The 19,835-nt window shown below is 32.9% G+C and overlaps 1 protein-coding gene across 4 annotated transcripts in view; it reads right to left on the bottom strand.

The window, feature by feature from the left end:
- Positions 1 to 19,835, bottom strand: part of CTNNA3 (catenin alpha 3) — a 1,846,283-nt gene that overhangs the window by 56,808 nt on the left and 1,769,640 nt on the right. For all 4 annotated transcript variants that reach the window (XM_077946706.1, XM_077946707.1, XM_028827066.2 and 1 more), the window contains one exon: positions 15,071 to 15,176. In XM_077946706.1, coding sequence (XP_077802832.1) covers positions 15,071 to 15,176 — 106 coding nt within the window. The remainder of the gene's footprint in view (positions 1 to 15,070; positions 15,177 to 19,835) is intronic.

Raw genomic sequence — 19,835 nt, 5'->3', positions numbered from 1 at the left:
GGGCGGGGGCTCAGAATATTTACTCACAGTGGGAGGTGAAGTGGGAACAGGTGCATGACATGGCGAGAACAGGAGCAAGAGGGAGGTGGGAGGTGCCACACACTTTTAAATGACCAGATCTTGCGATAACACACTATCCTGAGGACAGCACATCATGTGGAATCTGCCTCTATTACCAAACACCTCCCACCAGGCCCCCACCTCCAACACAGGGAATTGCATTTCAACATGAGATTTGGGAAGGACAAATGCCAAAACCATATCAAAACATGAACGGACACTTCTCAAAAGAAGACATACAAGTGGCCAACCAACCTGAACATTTTGTTCAACATCACAAATCATCAGAGAAATTCAAATCGAACCAAAATGAGATATTATCTCACACCAGTCAGAATGGCTACTATTAAAAAGTTGAAAACAACAGATGCTGGTGAGGCTGTGGAGAAAAGGGTACACTTTATAAACTATTGGTGGGGATGTAAATTAGTTGAGCCACTGTGGAAGCAGTTCGGCGATTTCTCAAAGAACTTAAAACATAACTAACATTTGACTCACTCCTCCCATTACTGTGGACACAGTCAAAAGAAAATAAATTGTTCTACCCCAAAAGACACTTGCATTCATATGTTCATTGAAGCACTATTCACAAAGCAAGGACATGGAACCAACTTAGGTATCCACCAACGGTGGACTGAATAAATAAAATGGGCTACATATACACCATGGAATAACAGACAGCCATAAAAAGGAATGAATGAAATTATGTCTCTTGCAGCAACGTGGATGCAGCTGGAGGCCATTATCCTAAGCAACTTAATGCAAGAACAAAAACCCAAATACTGTATGTTCTTACATACAAGTAGGAGCTAAAGAATGGGTAATGATGGACATAAAGATGGCCACAGTAGACCCTGAGGCCTACTAGACAGGGGAGGGAGGAAGGGACTAAAGACTTGAAAAACTAATTATTGGGTACTATGCTCACTACCTGGGTGATTGCATTAATTGTACTTCAAACCTCAGTATCATGCAATATACCGAGGTAAAAAACCTGCACGTGTACCCACTGAATCTAAATAAAAGTTGAAATTATTTTTTAAAATGCATTAAAAATAAATAAATTCTGGACTCTGGGTTAACAAATTAAAAGATGCTGGGAAATAAATATATGACAATAATCAATAAATATGATATAATCAACACTTTTTATTTTATTCAAATTTTGTATATCTTAAATATATATTTCTTCTATAACTATAAAATGTTATTCTTTAAAGCTTTTATTCTAATGACCTAAACTGCAAATTAAAAAGTAGGATGAACAACCAGAAAACCTTTCATGCATTTCTGCTTTTATTCAGTAATTAGTAACTTAAACTGGAGTGTTTTTGGGAAATTTGTGAGGTACTTATTCTCTGTTATATTTTTAAAATAGACTACGTAGTTCCAGAGTGTGTGCGCAAGATGAGAACATGTTACCGTGAGTCAAAGTTGATAATAATCAACAAAGGTAGCAAATAATTCAATTCTTCTGCAGAAATACTATCAATCTGCAAGACAGGCATGGATATACGCGTGAATAGATACAGGATAGCCAGCCAGAGACACAATCAGACAAGAATATAGAAATTAAGGGTGTTTCTCAAGTTTTCAGTAAACAAATGAGCGTTATCCCTCAAATCTCCTCAAAAGGATTAAATTGTAGCTAATCAAGAAGATTGGAAAGGAGAAAGATATGGAGACAGAAAAGGAAAAGAAAGAGGGAAAGGAAGAAGAGAAGGCAGAGACAAAGGAGGAAGAACAATAGTTAATTTTTAATTTAGCTTTTACTATGTGCCACATGCTATGGAAACTAATTTAGGCATATTATCTCACTCAGTCACTAAAACAGACACAAATATTTCCCCCAATTTACAGATGCGAAATTGCCTATAATGATGAAAAACAAGTCATCTCTTTGTTTTCTCTTGACAGGCAGCTGATCTTTATTAGGTACTTCCTCTGTGCTAGGTACTATGCCAAGTTCTTTACATGCATAATTCTAAATTAGTACTCAAAACACCATTTTAATTAGATCTACTATTTTCATTTTGTAGATTTGCAAAATAAGTTTCAGAGAGTAAATGATTTGAATTTAGTTTTCTCTGTTTCATTCACATGAATGCACAATAATCTCTTCTATAGGACATTCTTTCAAAACATTTTATGTTATTATTGCTCTCACTGAGTAACTTTCTTATCTATTCTTCATTCATAAGTATGGACACAGTGATAATCCCTGACACGTAAAGTGTTTCATCTGTCATCTACTATTCTAGATGCTTTGTCTATACTAATTGTTTTAATAATCACACAACACCCACAATTTCATGAGGTAAGTGGAATCATTATCCTCATTTAGCAAAGGGGAGTACTGACCCACAGAGAGGTTAACTGACTTGCCAATAAATGGTATTAGTAGTAGAGCTAGTAGTTCAAACATGATCTGGCTCCACCTCCTTACCTCCATGTTCTAGGAACAGTATCAGTCTTCTTGCCAATTGTATCTTTTTTGAAAATATTAAATTGCCATTCTGATTTGTAACTTGGCTTCTTAGATTGACAGTCTTATTTGTCAGTAATAAACTGGATTGATGTGGATGTGTTCCTTGAAGACCAGCACCACTCTACAACTCCTGATAAAATCAAACTGTCAAACTAATAATTAGATTCTTTACCAATAACCAATTGCAGTCACTCATGTTTAAGCAAAACAGAGACTCCTGCAAGGCCATAGTAGAAGAGCCTACAATTCTATTAAGGAAAGAATAAGTCAAATGAGTAGAAAGTATGAAAAATGATCTTTTGAAGTTCAAAGTTGCTTGACCTAAATTTGTCTTTCATTTTCAGAACTAATGAGAATATCTTGGTTATAACAGTAGCAGCCAGTTTTATAACCAAAGTAGAACAAAATACTATGTGGTAAATTCTTATAGTATAAAAATTATTAAAGCCTTCTTTCCCATTGACACCAGAAAGCCTTTCTGAGTTAGTTCTGAGCCTTTGCTCACTTAGAAGCAGAATCTGGAGAATGCCTCGTTCCTACTTTAAGATTGTCCTACTATTTTTCAAATCTCCTTTGGGCCATTTTTATGTATTCAGGTCTTTTCCCCATTTTTTAATCAGGTTACTTGGATTTTTTTGCCATTGAGTTCTGCATGTTTCTTACACACTTTCTATATTAATTCCTTATCAGATCTATGGTGTGCAAAATTTTCTTTCAAACCATAGGTTGTCTTTTAATTTTGTTGATTATTACATTGTATATTTTAAGTCCTTAAACATGTATATTTCTTTAAAAAATTAAATTTAAAAACATTGAACAATGCTTTTCCCACCTTTTAAATTTTTATGTGAAAGTGACAGAAAAACTTTGGGCTCTAGGTTTGTAGAACATTCTTACCCTTGACTATTGTTTCACCAAAAAAATTTGCTTTAAGATAACTTTTAAAAGAATACTATTAGGGACTTTTAGGCTAAAGTGGTACACTATTAGCACACTTTGGTTATTATTTCCCAGTTAACTTAGATAGGAGATGTTGACCAGAACATCTACTTAGCTCTTTAATGCATGATTTTTTTAAATCTAAGTTTTATAATCACAGGGACTCACTACATGTAAGCAGATGGCATTTCAGCCTATGTGGTTTTCTCACTTTAAGCCAGTTTTCACTTTTCTAGCATGAGGCTTGAAACCAATACGGAATACATCATTTAGTAATGAGGAAAAAATAAAAAAAAAAATTCATTACCTTTTCATTTAAATTTCAGGGGTGAATTAGCAAAATGAACACTTTTGAAGACTTTTATTTCATAATCTTAGTATTTTTTTGCCCATATTGGGGCCTAAACTTTAAGAAATTCAAAATGACTTTTGCGACCAGGTGTGGTGGCTCACGCCTATAATCCCAGCACTTTGGGAGGCCAAGGTGGGCAGATGACCTGAGATCAGGAGTTTGAGACCAGCCTGGTCAACATGGTGAAACCTTGTCTCTACTCAAAATACAAAATATTAGCCGAGCATGGTGTCTCGTGCCTGTGGTCCCAGCTACTCGGGTGGCTGAGACACAAGAATCGCTTGAACCCGGAAGGGGGAGGTTGCCGTGAGCTGCATTGTGCCACTGCACTCCAGCCTGAGTGACAGAGAGACTCCATTTAAACATAAATAAATAAATAAAATGAATTTTTCAACTACAGAAAATAGCCTAAATTGCACTAAGCTGGAAAAGTTTGTTAATGAAAAGTACTAGGTGTCACTGTGAATTCCAAAAATAGGAATTTAAAGCAATCAGTGGTAGCAAAAGCACTTGGTACTCATGACATTTCCCATTCCACAGAGCTCATTTCTTCACCTGTAATGCAGTCCAGAGGTTGCCTTGTTTCATCTTGCTCAGCCTCACAGATCATCAATGATCCTATCTTTTCCCCTACTGTTAATACCTTTTTTTTCTGATTCCTGACTCTATCATGTCCCTCAAAGGAAAATCCTGCTTCAAATCCCATCTCTCCTTTTTTGTTTATGAATATGCCTACTAAAATGTTTCAGTGAAGATTCTTCCTTTCCTTATCAGGCTAAGAACCGTTTTCAACTCCTCCAGTCCACAGAATTTTATCTCATTGAGATCACTAATGGACTTATAATTACCGCATTCATTATATATGTTGCAGTTCTTCCCTTATATCACCTCTCTGGAGCTTTTAGATCTTTGTTACTGATTCTCATAAATGTTAATTTTCATGAATGTTTCCTCCTAGATTTTCTGCTAGTTTATACCAACCTTCGCAGCCTCCTTTGTAAACATTTTTTGTTGTTATTTTGCCTACACCTGTTTTTGCTCTCATCTTTTATTCCTGAGCATTTTTTTTTTTTACTTTCATCCTCTTTTTGGACAACAGCAGACAGTGCTCTGGCTTCATCTGTCACTTACACAACACAAACTACAAAATTCTATCATCCAGCTCCGTCAGACAATCCATATGACTACTGCATTTGTCCATCTCATTTCAGCATCTCATCAACATTTCACACTCAACACATTTATCTCTCAGCTGTTTCACTCATTATCTTGCCTACTCACCTATTCACCTATTTTTCTCTTTGTATTAACTATCTCACTGAAGAATGCCTTTTTTCCTCTTTTCCATCTCTTAAATCTGGTCAGCCATTAATTTGTGCTTATTCTACACCTAGAAACTTCAATATATTTTGAGTATTTTTTTCTTTGCTATGCCTATGAGAGCTGCTGTTTAGCAAATTCGGGTTTCTGACACTCAGAACAGAGAAGGTACCCACAGAAGTATGATTAAAAATACACTGGAACTCTGTTATAATGTCAGTGGTAGAGGATAACATTGTCTCATATGGTATGTCCAAGACTGGACATGTTGATTTATGAGAGTTATATTTGGGAAACTATGGTGCATGACGTATCTCAATGAATAAAGGTTGTTTTTACCAGAAATTATATATGCTGTTAAAAGCTTATCGTATTTTGTCCATATTTAGGCTGAAATTGTCTTGAGTTTAAGAATTGTTTCAAATTCATTTTTATTTTCAACTTGGTTTGCTCATATAGCCATTGAGAAAGTGACATACACTTTGAACACAATACAAATTAAAGACAAGATGCTTTCCATATTCAACGAAGCTCCTTTACTTTAGTAGATGTAAAATTATGACTCAAGCTACTTTTCAGCTTTATGTTACTCCCATGAGAGATTCTCAGAAGAAAGGAGTGTCCTACGCAATAGATCATAACTCAAAAGTGTCACCCTCTCCCTGATGCCTGAAATTGGTCATTCAAAGAATTACTTCGATTGAAACAAACTCATAAAATTGCATTATCCTGTACATAAAATAAGGATATGGAAAAGATGGTGGAAAGGTAACTCAGACAAATTCTGGTTATTTGGAATTTTTGGTTAAAGATAGCCAGCCAACTATAAGAAGAAACTTTGCTCATCCTTCCTCTTCTCCATTTATATAAAATAGCTTCTTCCACCTAGACCTTAGAACACTTTATTCTTTCATTACATAGTTTTGTAACTATTCATGAAGTGAACCTGAATAGATAATCACCCTAGGAGCATTTAAAACACTGTTTCAGTTAAAAAAAAAAAAAAAAAAAAAAAAAAAAAAAAAAACAAAAAAAAGCCACACATTTGATAAAGCGAAAAATAGTACAGCAGCATCTCTTAGAACAGGAGATTCACTATTACCTGAAAGATGCAAACAGATCAAATATTTCAGTATACATTTAGTCTTGCTTAATTCTTGAGAACTTTCTGTGCCTTTATTTTTATAACGTAGGAGTTTATTAATCTGGAGAACTAATCTAATTATCAACATTGCTGCCAGAGAAGAAAATAAATAACAAAGATCTGAGCAGAACGAAATGAAATTGAAACCAACCAACAAACAAAATACAAAAAATAAATGGAATAAAAAGCTAGTTCTTTGAAAAGATAGATAAAATCGATAGACCAATGGTGAGATTAACCAAGAAAAGAAGAGAGAAGATCCAAATAAATTAAAATAGAAACAAAATGGGAGATATTACTACTGATACCACAGAAATACAAAAGATTATTCAAGGCTACTATGAACACCTTTACATGCATAAACTAGAAAACCTAGAAGGGATGAATAAATTCCTGGAAATATACAACCCTCTTAGATTAAACCAGGAAGATACAGAAACTCTGAACAGATCAATAATAAGCACTGAGATAGAAACGGTAATTTAAAAATTGCCAACAACAAAAAATTCCAGGACCAGACAAATTCACAGCTGAATTCTATCAGACATTCAAAGAAGAATTGGTACCAATCCTACTGACATTATTCCACAGGATAGAGAAAGAGGAAATCCTCTCTAAATCATTTTAAGAGGCCAGTATAACCCTAATACCAAAACCAGGCAAGGACATAACAAAAAAAAAAAAAAAAAAAAAAAAGAAAAGAAAACTATAGACAAATATCCCTAATGAACATAGATGCAAAAATCCTCAACAAAATACTAGCTAACTAAATCCAACAGCATATATATATATATATCCAACAGCATATATATAACAGCATATATATATATATACATATATATATATATGCTGGCATATATATATGCCGCCATGATTATGTGGGTTTTCATACCAGGGATGAAGGGATTATTCAACATCTGCAAGTCAATAAATGTGACACATCATATAAAAAAATTTTAAAATTACATGATCATCTCAATAGACACAGAAAAAGCATTTGACAAAATCCTTTATAATTAAAGCACTCAGCAAAATCAGCACAGAAATGACATACCTTAAGGTAATAAAAGCCATCTATGACAAACCCACAGCCAATATTATACTGAATGGGGAAAAGTTGAAAGCATTCCACCTGATAACTGGGACAAGACAAGGATGCCCACTTTCACAACTTCTCTTCAACAGGACTCTGGAAGTCCTAGCCACAGCAATCAGACACGAGAAAGAAATCATGGGCATCCAAATTGGTAAAGAGGAAGTCAAACTGTTGCTATTTGCTGATGATATGACCATATACCTAGAAAACCCTAAAGATTCCTCCAAAAATCTCCTAGAACTGGTAAATTAATTCAGCAAAGATTCAGGATAAAAAATTAATGTATTCAAATCAGTGGCTCTGCTATACACCAATAGTGACCAAGCTGAGAATTAAATCAAGAACCCAACCGTTTTTACAATATCTGTAAAAAATAAAAATAAAATACTTAGGAATATACCTAACCAGGGAGGTGAAAGACCTCTACAAGGAAAACCACAAAACACTGCTGAAAGAAATCATAGATGACAGAAACAAATGGAAACACTCCCATGTTCATGGATGGGTAGAATCAATATTGTAAAAATGGTAAAAATGATCATACCGCCAAAAGCAATCTGCAAATGCAATGCAATTCCCATCAAAATGCCACCATTATTCTTTACAGAGTTAGGAAAAACAATCCTAAGATTCATATAGAACCAAAAAAGAGCCCATATAGCCAAAGCAATATTAAGCAAAAAGAACAAATCTGGAGGCATCACATTACTTGACTTCAAACTATACTATAAGGCCATAGTCACCAAAACAGCATAGTACTGGTATAAAAATAGGTGCACAGACCAATGGAACACAATAGAGAACCCAGAAATAAAGCTAAACGCTTACAGCCAAATGATCTTTGACAAAGTAAACAAAAATATAAAGTGAGGAAGGTCACCTTATTCAACAAATGGTGCTGGGATAATTGGCTAGTCACATTTAGAAGAATGAAACTGGGTTCTCATCTCTCACCCCATTAAAAAAAAAAAAAAAAACAACAACAACAACTCAAGATGAATCAAAGACTTAAATCTAAGACCTAAAACCATAACAATTCTAGAAGATAATATCTGAAAAATCCTTCTAGACACTGGTTTCAGCAAAGACTCCATGACCAAGCACCCAACGGCAAATGCAACAAAAACAAGGATAAACAGATGGTACTTAATTAAAATGAAAAGTTTCTGCACAGAAAAAGAAATAATCAGCAGAGTTAATAGAAAACCCACAGAGTTGGAGAAAGATCATCACAATCTATACATCTGACAAAGGACTAATATTCAGAATCTCCAAATAACTCAAACAAATCAGCAAGAAAAAAACAATCTCATCAAAAAAGTGGGCTAAGAACATGAATAGATAATTCTCAAAAAAAAAAAAAGATATACAAATGGCCAACAAGCACAGGAAAAAAATGCTCAACTCACTAATTATCAGGGAAATGCAAATCAAAACCACAATGAGATACCATCTTACTCTTCCAAGAATGGCCATGATCAGAAAAAAAAAAAAAAAAAAAAAAAGGTGTTGGCGTGGATGCAGTCAAAAGGGAACACTTTTACACTGTTACTGGGAATGTAAACTAGTACAATCAGTATGGAAAAGAATGTGGAGATCCCTTAAACAACTGAAAGTAGAACTACCACGTGATCCAGCAACCCTACTACTAGGTATCTACTCAGAGGGAAAAATGGCATTATACGGAAAAGATACTTGCACACACATGTTTATAGCAGCACAATTTGCAATTGCATAAATATGGAATCAGCCCAAATGCCCATCAATCAATGAGTGGAGAAAGAAAATGTGAGATATATATATATACACACACACATACACACACACACACACACACACACCATGGGATACTATTCCACTATAAAAAGGAATGAATTAATGGCATTTGCAGTAACCAGGATGGAATTGGAGACCATTATTCTAGGTGAAGTAACTCAGGAATGGAAAACTAAACATGGTATGCTCTCACTTATAATTGGGGGCTAAGCTATGAGGATGCAAACACATAAGAATGATACAATGGACTTTGGGGACTCAGGGAAAAGGGTTGAGGGGGGGTGAGGGATAAAAGACTCCACATTGAGTATAATGTACACTGCTTGGTGATGGGTGCACCAAAATCTCAGAAATCACCGCTAAAGAACTTATTCATGTAACCAAACACCATCTGTTTCCCAAAAACCTCTTGAAAAAAAAAATGTTAAAAAAAATCTCTGCTGGAAATAAATTCCAGATAGGTAGTACCCTTAAAATATACATATTGTCACAAGGCATATCTAGGAATTATATCCTTAGGCGTTGTGTAATCATGATATAATGAATGCTCCAGAAGCTTCTCAGTAGTATAGTTTCATTGAAATATTTTTTTTTGCCTCTTATAATATAAACATGAAACAATTCAAATAAGGCCAGCCTCCAAGAATATTTTGTAAAATATTAACATAAATTATACTCGTAGGTTGTTTTGTTCATAATGGAGTGCATTTTGTGTGACTTGGTTTATACTTCTTACTTTGGTTTTTTAAAATCATCTTTTCTTGAACTAGAACTACCTGTCAATGTATTTAACACCAAAAGTTCATTTCAATTGTGCTTAGTTACAATTAGGTGTGAATGTCCAGTTATTAGCCTTGATATCTTTGCTTTGGCAAAATTACAAAGAGGAAGTAATTAGGCTCCTTAAATATCACCCGGTGTTCCGAAAGTCTAATACTATTCTGTCCTGGTGCAAAACACATTTAGCAGATGTTAATTTTATTTTGGCTCCTATTGTCTCCTTCCGATCTAGGTTATACTGCTTCTATAACTATTTAAAATCTTTTTGTGCTTTATCCCCACCTTATGAGGTGTTACTTTGTCTAATTTAGAATATCTGCTAATATGATTAATTACAATGTAGAGTACAGAAATAGAAAAAAATACGTACCGAAAGCCTGAAATCTTGGATTCGTATTTTACTTCTCCAACTTATTCTGTTTAATTCACAAGCAGAATTTTTAAGAATTGTTATAGCTAAGAATAGCTATAACAATCTTGTTTTATACAAGGATACTGTCTAAAGGAGACAAAATTTGTGCTAAAATTCTACAAGACTTAAATATGTCCTAGATGGCATACTTAAGCTACCACCATTTTGAGACGGTTAGATGATTGGGAAAAATAAACTTAAGCAGAAGGTTTTAGTTCTTCTCTTTCTAACTAGCTAATGCCAGTGCCAAAGTAGTGAATTGTGTGTGGCACACACACAATAAATATGCTCTTAAGGCATCAATGGAGGAAGGAAAAGTGAAAAATAAAAATAAAAAGGCCAAGCAAGCAGAATGAGAAGCATCAGCTAATCTAATTCTGCTTCATTCTTTCTACATATGAACTTTAACTCTGAAACTTTACAGAATGTAACTAAATTGGTCTAATAATATATGTAATAGATGATATATAAAAACATACATTTAAATAATTTAAATATATAGATATAATTTCAAATCTAATGTTAGTTGGAATGGAAATTACTGTTTGACCTTCTGATACACCAGCAAAAATTAAAACTAGAATGTATTATTTTTGAACTATTAAATTGATCAAAAGAGAAAGCAATCAATGTTCCAGCAGATTTTTTTCATAATATACATAGACACTGAAAATCATGTTGCTTACATTACTCAATTGCATTTCATAATCAATTTCAGATATTATTTTCTGCCTAAAATTTATTAATCTATCAAATAATAATGTCAGAAGCACATTCATAGACAACCTCCCTAGATGGTCACTGTAATAACTGAGTCAGTTTCTTCATTCTCAATTTTGATTGCTTAGAACTGTATTTCTTCAGAACAAAAGTAATTAATTTGAAACTATTTTATGTATGAAATGGAAAAGGCTAAAAAGAGTCATCTATAGTTCTTTATTAGTCAGTGACTACGTCTCTAAGCTTCTTTTAAAATGTCAAAACTGTTCAGAAGTAAGATGATACTTTTGCTTTCTCCCATGCCATTTGAATAATGCTAAAAACAATGACATAGTTTGATAAAATCATGTTATAAAAGTACCTAGTTCAAGGCAACCTGATCCAATGAAAGATTATCAATATAAGAAAAAAAACCTTCAACATGACACAATTATGTCAACTTGGAAAACTGGGTGTTTCAAAGTAAACAGGAAAAAATGGTAGGAAGCATTCAGTATTTAAAAAGTTATTAATACATGTAAATATGTCTAATGTACTATGGTTTCACTTCTTTCACTAAGATTTAGTGTCTCTCATAAAACTGAATGCAATAAAATTCTAAAATAAAGAAAACTATGGGCATATATAGGCTTCAGTCACATAATCAAACTCAGAAATTTTGACTTATATTAGGATAGAGTTTGTTTTTGCCGTAAATACTAAATGCTAAAAAAACAGGATTAATAAAATTTTATAATAAAGTAACATGGAAAGACATGTGTTCTTTAATATTAGGAATGTTATTAGTTTATTATAATTAGTCTTTGTTTCTTATTCCTTATATCCACAAATACAATATTTAATAGGAGAGAGTGCTTCATTATCCAAGAAAGAGAGTATAAGCATACTGAACAATAGTAATCATTATAAAAAGAAGCCCAAAAACCTTTCCCTCTGACTATATAAGCAAGAAATAATATGAAATAGTTGCAAAAAATCCCCCTTTTTTTCCAAAAGGGAAATAAATATGTACTATGAAGTTGAACACAATATAAAAGCCACAAAATTATATTATACCCCAGTCTGAAATATTAATTGAATATCTCAACACAATAATGAAAGCAACAGATTTTTCAATTAAAGTGTAAAATAATTCTAAGGATGTAGCAGCTGCTTAGAAATACTGAAATAAACATGAGAAATCTAAAAAAAGGAAACCAAAATGTTTATAAACACCAGTCTCTATATTAATTATGCACTTTATGCATTTTATATCTTTAGTATTATCTTTAGTACTCTACTAAATAGTATTTTTCTTTGAATTTTAAATATTACATTAGAATATACTGTCAACCCAGAAAACCTACCATTATAACATTTTAATATGTATTGATTTTTGAAGAGCAAAAATAAGCAAAAAAATTGACAGCCTTTCCTATAAGATCTGAAACAAGACAAGGCTACCCACTGTCACCATTTTCATTCAACATAGAACTGAACGTCCTAGCTAGAACCATTAGCTAAGAGAAAGAAATATAGAGTATCCAAATTGGAAAGGAGGAAGTCAAATTGTCCTAGTTTGTAGATGACATGATCTTATATTAAGAAAAACCTAAAGGCTCTACCAAACAAACAAACAAAAAAACCTCTTAGATTTGATAAACAAATTCAATAAAGTGGAAGGATATCAAATCAACATGCAAAAATCAACAGCATTTTTACACACAAATAGTGAACAATCTAAAAAAGAAATCAGGCAAGCAATCCTATTTCTGATAGCTACAAAAATCAAAACACCTAGAAATCAATATAACTAAAGAGGTGAAAAATCTCTACTATAAAACTATAAAATACTGATGAAAGAAATAGAAGACAAAAAAGATATCCTCTATTCATGTATTGAAAGAATTAATATTGTTAAAATGTCCATACTGCCCAGAGCAATATACAGATTCAGTGTAACCTCTAGAAAAATACCAATGACATTTTTTACATAGATAGAATAAAAAGATCCTAAAATTTACATAGAACCACAAAAGACCCTGAATAGCCAAAGAAATCCTGAGAAAAAGAGAAAAGCTGGAAACATCACACTACCTGGCTTCAAAATATATTACAAAGATATAGTAACTAAAACTGCATGATACTAGCATAAAAAGACCCACACATAGACCACTGGAACAGAATGGAGAACCCAAAAATAAATTCATATATTTATAGCCAACTGATTTTGAGCAAGTGTCAAGAACACACACTGACAAAAGGATAGTCAATAACTGGTAGTGGGAAATTTGGATATCTATTGCAGAAAAATGAAACTAGACCCCTACGTTTCACCATATGGAAAAATCAAATCAAAGTAAAGGCCTAGCATAAAATCCAAAACTATAAAGCTAGTAGAAGAAAACACAGGGCTTCAGAACACTGATTTTGGCAAAGATTTGATGGCTAAGACCTCAAAAGCACAGGCAACAAAAGTAAAAATAAACACATGGGATTATATCAAACTAAAAAGGTTTTGCACAGCAAAGAAAACAATTAACAGAGTGACAAGACAACCTATAGAATGATAGAAGATATTTTCAAACTATTTGACAAGGGACTAAAATACAGAATACATAAGACAAATCAACAGAAGAATAAAACAAATTTAAAAATGGGCAAATGATCTGAGTAGTCATCTCTCAAAAGAAGACATACAAATGGCCAATAGTTATATGAAAAAATGTTCCACATCATTAATCAACAGGGAAATGCAAATCAAAACCACAATAAGATATTATCTTATCCCAGTTAAAATCGCTATAATTGAAAGAAAAAAAATAAATTCTGTCAAGAATGTAGAGAAATGGGGACTCTTATACCCTGCTGGTAGGAATGTAAATTAGTACAGCCATTATGGAAAATAGGAGTTTTCTTTAAAAACGACTACTACTAATAATAAACTAATAATAGAACTACCATATGATCCAGCAATTCATTACCGGGTATTTATTTAAAGAAAAGGAAGTCAATATGTTGAAGAGATAGCTGCACTCCTATGCTTACTGCAGCACTGCTCACAATCTAATTGTCAATCAGTTAGTTAGAATCAATCTAATTGTCCACCAATGAAGGAATGGATAAACAAAATGTGGTATACAAACACAATGGAATATTCAGCCACAAAGAAGAATGAAATCCTGTCATTTGTGGCAACATGACCAAGACTGGAGGACATTATGTTAAGTGAAATAAGTCAGGTACAGAAAGACAAGTACCACATGTTCTTATATGTGAGAGTTTTAAAAGTTGATCTCATAGAATTAACGAATAGAATAATGGTTATCAGGGGCAGAGAAGAGTAGTGGAGAGGGGAATATAAAAATAAGTTGATTAAAGGTACAAAAATACAGTTACATAGAAGGAAGAAATTCTAGTCTTCTATAACATAGTAGGCTGACTATAGTTACTACTTTATTGTGTATTTTAAAATAGCTATATGAGAAGATTTTGAATGTTTTCGAAACAAAGAAATGATAGATGCTTGAGGAATAGTATATGCCCATTCCCTAATTTGATCAATACACAGTGTATACATGTATAGAAATATATGTACTCTACAAATGCAATTATTATATGTCATTTAAAAATAAAACATAATGAAAATAAATGTTAAAAATACATAACCATAAAAGAAAGAAGGAAATATAATGTATCAACAACAACAAAACTCGGTTTTGTAATTACAATTGATTAAAATTAATTGTGCATATTTGATGCTGAAGAACTGATACTAGAAATAATTTGAGTATATTTTAAGCTAAAATAAAAACTGCCCTAAGAAATAATTAAGCTTCCTTATAATCGTCCATTACCTAGTGTATTAATACTATTAGAAATTCAATTATAATTTAGAAAAAGTGGTTGAATAGAGTACAAATTTAACTTTGCCCAAATCAATGTTCTAATGGCAAAGAGCAGTTAGCATGAACTTTTACCATGTCCATTTGTAAGTAACTCACCTGATTAGCAATCTGCCGAGCAAGGACATCCATCCTTGATCCTGATTCTGATATCATTTTCGCTGCATAGATCACATCGGTTGTATGCTTTAGTGGTCCTTTGCCCCTGGGGAAAAAAAAAAAATATATATATATATAATATAATATATATATATTATATTAGCTGTGGTGTTGATGAAAAAATAAACATTAGCTATGGTGGTTCATGAAAAAATGTATAAATCTATCCATCCATCCACCCGCATATGTAAAAGATTTGCATCCCAAAGAACGGCTATTGGTTTTTTGTTTGTTTGTTTTGAGACGGAGTCTCACTCTGTCGCCAAGCTTGAGCGCAGTGGTGCAATCTCGGCTCACTGCAACCTCCGCCTCTCGGGTTCAAGCGATTCTCCAGCCTCTGCCCCTCCAGTAGCTGGGACTACAGACACGTGCCACCATATCCGGCTAATTTTTGTATTTTTAGTAGAGATGGGGTTTCACCATATTGGCCAGCATGGTCTCGATCTCTTGACCTCTTGATCCGCCCGCCTTATCCTCCCAAAGTGCTGGGATTACAGGCGTGAGCCACCGCGCCTGGCTGGCTGCTGGTTTTAATATTTTGATTTTGAAAAGATCACTATTAGACTCCAGTATTAAATAATTTTTTTTAATGCCAGCCTATTGTGTTAAGAAATACACCAGAGAAGATGAAGACCTTTTGATCTTCATTCCCAGGTGTTTATTATAGTAAAACTCAACCTAGAGATACCCTTCATAGAACTAGATACCTCAAGACAAAAGTATTTTTCTGATTCTAGGGAGAAACATATTATTTTGGATATTATATGTATCTAACAGTTCATTTTTTATCAGCAGGCTGACTTAATATTTCACATTTTTTCTGTTGCCATATTTTAGTTATTTTTTAAAAAAAATTATTGATGGTAAAATTCATTCATTTTTATGGGGTACATGTATTGTTTTGTTATTTATACATGCATAGAATGTGTAATGATTAAGTAATGGTATTTAGGGTATCCATCATGTCAAGTATTATTTCTATTTGTTGAAAATATTTGAAGTCTTCTAGCTATTTTGAAATATTCAATACATTGTTTTTAACTATAGTCATCCTACTCTACTACTGAACATTTGAATTGCTCTTTTAACTGTATGTTTGCTCCCATTAACCAACCTCTCTTATCCCCCCAATTCCCAACAAACACCATGCCAAGCCTCAGATAACTATCATTCTACTTTCTACCTCCACGAGAGCAATGTTCTTTGCTCTCACATATGGAGGAGAACATGATATTTGTCTAACTTATTTCACTTAGCATAATGTCCTCCAGACTCATCCATGTTGTTGTAAATGTTAGGATTTCATTCTTTTATGGCTGAGTGTTCATTTTGTGTGTGTGTGTGTGTGTGTGTGTGTGTAAATAAAACCACATTTTATTTATCCATTTATCCATTGATGAACACTTAACGGTGATTTCACATCTTTGCTATTGTGAATAATACTACAATAAAAATAAGGGTGCAGGTATCCTTTTGATATGCTGATTTGCTTTTCTTTGGATAAATACTTAGGTGTGAGATTGCTAGATCATACATTAGTACTACTATTAGTTTTTTGCAAAATCTCCATATTGGTTTCCATAATGGCTATACTAGTTTACATTCCCATCAACAGTGTATAAGAGTTCCCTTTTCAACATACCCTTGCCAGCGTTTTTTTTTTTTTTCCTTTTAATAATAGTAATTCTAAATGGGGTAAAATGATATCTTATTGTAGTTTTGATTTGTGTTTTCATGCTAATTAGTGATGTTGAGCATGTTTGCATATACCTGTTGGTCATTTGTCTTCTTTTGAGAAATGTCTATTCATGTCCTTTGCCCGCTTTTTGATGGGATGATTATTATTTTCTCCTGTTGAATTTAGTTCCATGTATTCTCTGAACTTTAGGCCCTTACTAGATAAACAGTTTGCAAATATTTTTAAATATTAAATATTTAAATAATTCAAATATTAAATATTTTCTACTATTTAACAGGCTGTTTACTCTGTTGATTATTTCTTTTGATGTGCAGAAGCTTTTTAGTTTAATATAGTCCCATTTGCCTATTTTTATCTTGCCTGTGCTTTTGAGGACTTAGCAATAAAATCTTTGTATAGACCAATGTCCTGAAGCATTTCCTCTATGTTTTCTTCAAGTAGTTTTATAATTTTGGATCTTACGTTTAGGTTTTAGCTGATCTTGATTTGATTTTTGTATATGGTGAGAGACAGGGGGCTAGTTTCATTCTTCTGAGTATGATTATCCTGTTTTCCCAGCACCATTTATTGAAGAGCCATCCTTTCCCCAGTGTCTGTTCTTCCCAACTTTGTTGAAAATCAGTTAGTTATAAATGTGTGGATTTATTTCTGGGTTCTTTATTCTGTTCCATTGGTTTATGTGTCTATTTTTATGCTCATACAATGCTCTTTTTGGTTATATAGCCTTATTATATGTTTTGAAGCCAGGTAGTATGATGTGTCATGTCCTTTTTCCTGTTCTTTTCCTCAGTATTGCTTTGGCTATTTGGGGACTTTTGTGGTCTATTAATATGTAATATTTAGGATTGTTTTTTCTGTTTCTGTGAAGAATGTCATTGCTCTGTTGAAAGAATTCCACTGAAAATGTAGATTTATTTTGGTAGTATTGATATTTTGACAATATTAATTATTCTGATCTATGGGCATGAGATATATTTTTTATTTTTTGTGTCTTGTTCAATTTCTTCCACCAGTGTTTTATAGTTTTGCTTGTAGAGGTCGTTCCTTATTTGGTTAAAATTATTCCTAGGCTTTTTTAAATTTGTAGCTCTTTTAAACGGGATCGCCTCTTGATTTCTTTTTCACATTGTTCAGACTGATGTATAAAAATGCTATTGATTTTTGTATGTTGATTTAGTATTCTGCAACTTTCCTTAATTTACCAAATCTAAGAGTGTTTTGGTGGAGCATTTAGGTTTTTCTTAATATAAGATAATTTCATTTCATAGAGGGACAATTTGGCTTCCCTTTCTCCAATTTGGATGCCTTTTCTTTCTTTTTCCTGATTGCTCTGGCTGATAACCTTCAGTACTAGGATCTTGAAAGGGAGTTATAAAAGTGGGCATTCTCATCTTGTTCCAGATCTTGATAGAAAGGCTTTCAGCTTTGCCCCAGTCAGTATGATGTTAGCTGTGACTTTGTAATATATGGCCTATATTATATTGGGGTACGTTCCTTCTAAATCTAGTTTCTTGAAAGTTTTTATCATGAAAAGATCTTGAATTTTATCAGATGCTTTTACTGAGCCTATTGAGATGATCACATTTTTTAATCTTTCATTCTTTTGATATGATGTATCATGTTTATTGATTTGTGTATATTGAGTCATCCTTGCATCCCAAGGATAAATCCCACTTGATTAACATGTATTATCTTTTTGGTGTTCTGTTTGATTCATTTTGCTAGTATTTTGTTGAAGGTTTTTATGTCTCATTCATCATGGATATTGACCTATAGTTTTCTTTCTTTCTTGTACTCTTGTCTGGTTTTGGTATGAGGATAATGCTGCCTCATAAAATGAAAGAGGGAGAATTCCCTCCTCTTCAATTTTGTGGAACAGCTTGAGGAAAATCAATGTTAGTTATTCTTTGTAAGTTTGGCAGAATTCAGCAATAAAGGATCCAATTCTGGGCTTCTCTTCATTGGGAGACATTTTGTTACTGATTCAATCTATTATGCATTATTGTTCTGTTCAGATTTTCTATTTTTTCCAGACTTGATCTTGGTAGGTTTTGTGATCCCAGGAATTTATTCATTTCCCCTGTGTTTTCCAGTTTGTAAATGTTAACTGTTAATAATAGTGTCTGATGATCTTTTGCATTTCTGTGATGTCAATTGTAATGCCTCCTTTTACATTTGTAATTTTGTTTATTTGGGTATTCTCTCTTTTCCTGGTTAGTCTAGATAGCAGGTTATTTAATTTTTTTATCTTTTCACAAAACCAACTTGTTGCTTTATTGATATTTTGTATTTTTTTTTTTAGTCTTTGTATCATTTAGTTCTGCTCTGATCTTTATTACTTCTTTCTTTGTGCTAATTCTGGATTTAGTTTGTTCTTGCTTTCCTAATTCCTTGATGTGTGCATCATTAGGTTGTTTATGTGAAACATTTCTACTTTTTTATTGTAGCAATTTATTGCTATGAACTTCCCTCTTAGCACTGCTTTTGCTCTATCCTATAGGTTTTGGTATATTGTGTTTTTATTTTCATTTTTTCAGAAACTTGTTTGATTTCCTACTTAATTTCTTCATTGACTTGATGGTTGTCTAGGAGATTGTTGTTTAATTTCTATGTATTTGTACAACTTCTAAAATGCCTCTTTTTATTGATTTCTAGTTTTATTTGATTGTGGCATAAGAGGATACTTGGTATGCTATTAACTTTTTAAAAACTTTTTAAAAATTTGTTAAGATTTGCTTTGTGGCCTGACATGGTCAATCCTACAGAATGTCTATGTGCTTATGGGAAAAATGTATATTCTACGACTGTTCAATAAAATGCTCTGTAGATTGGCCTCTTAGTTCAATATGGTCTAAAGTGCAGTTTAAATACAATGTTTCTTTTTAAATTTTCTCTCTGGATGATCTCTCTAATGCTAAGAGTTGAATGTTGAAGTCTCAATTACTACTGCATTGGAGTACATCTCTCCCTTTTGATGCAATAATATTTCCTTCATATATCTGGATG

The sequence above is a fragment of the Macaca mulatta genome, chromosome 9, assembly GCF_049350105.2.
Source record: "Macaca mulatta isolate MMU2019108-1 chromosome 9, T2T-MMU8v2.0, whole genome shotgun sequence".
Lineage (NCBI taxonomy): Eukaryota > Metazoa > Chordata > Mammalia > Primates > Cercopithecidae > Macaca > Macaca mulatta.
The sequence above is the reverse complement of the archived record's forward strand: the minus strand, read 5'-3'. Positions and strand labels throughout refer to the sequence as shown.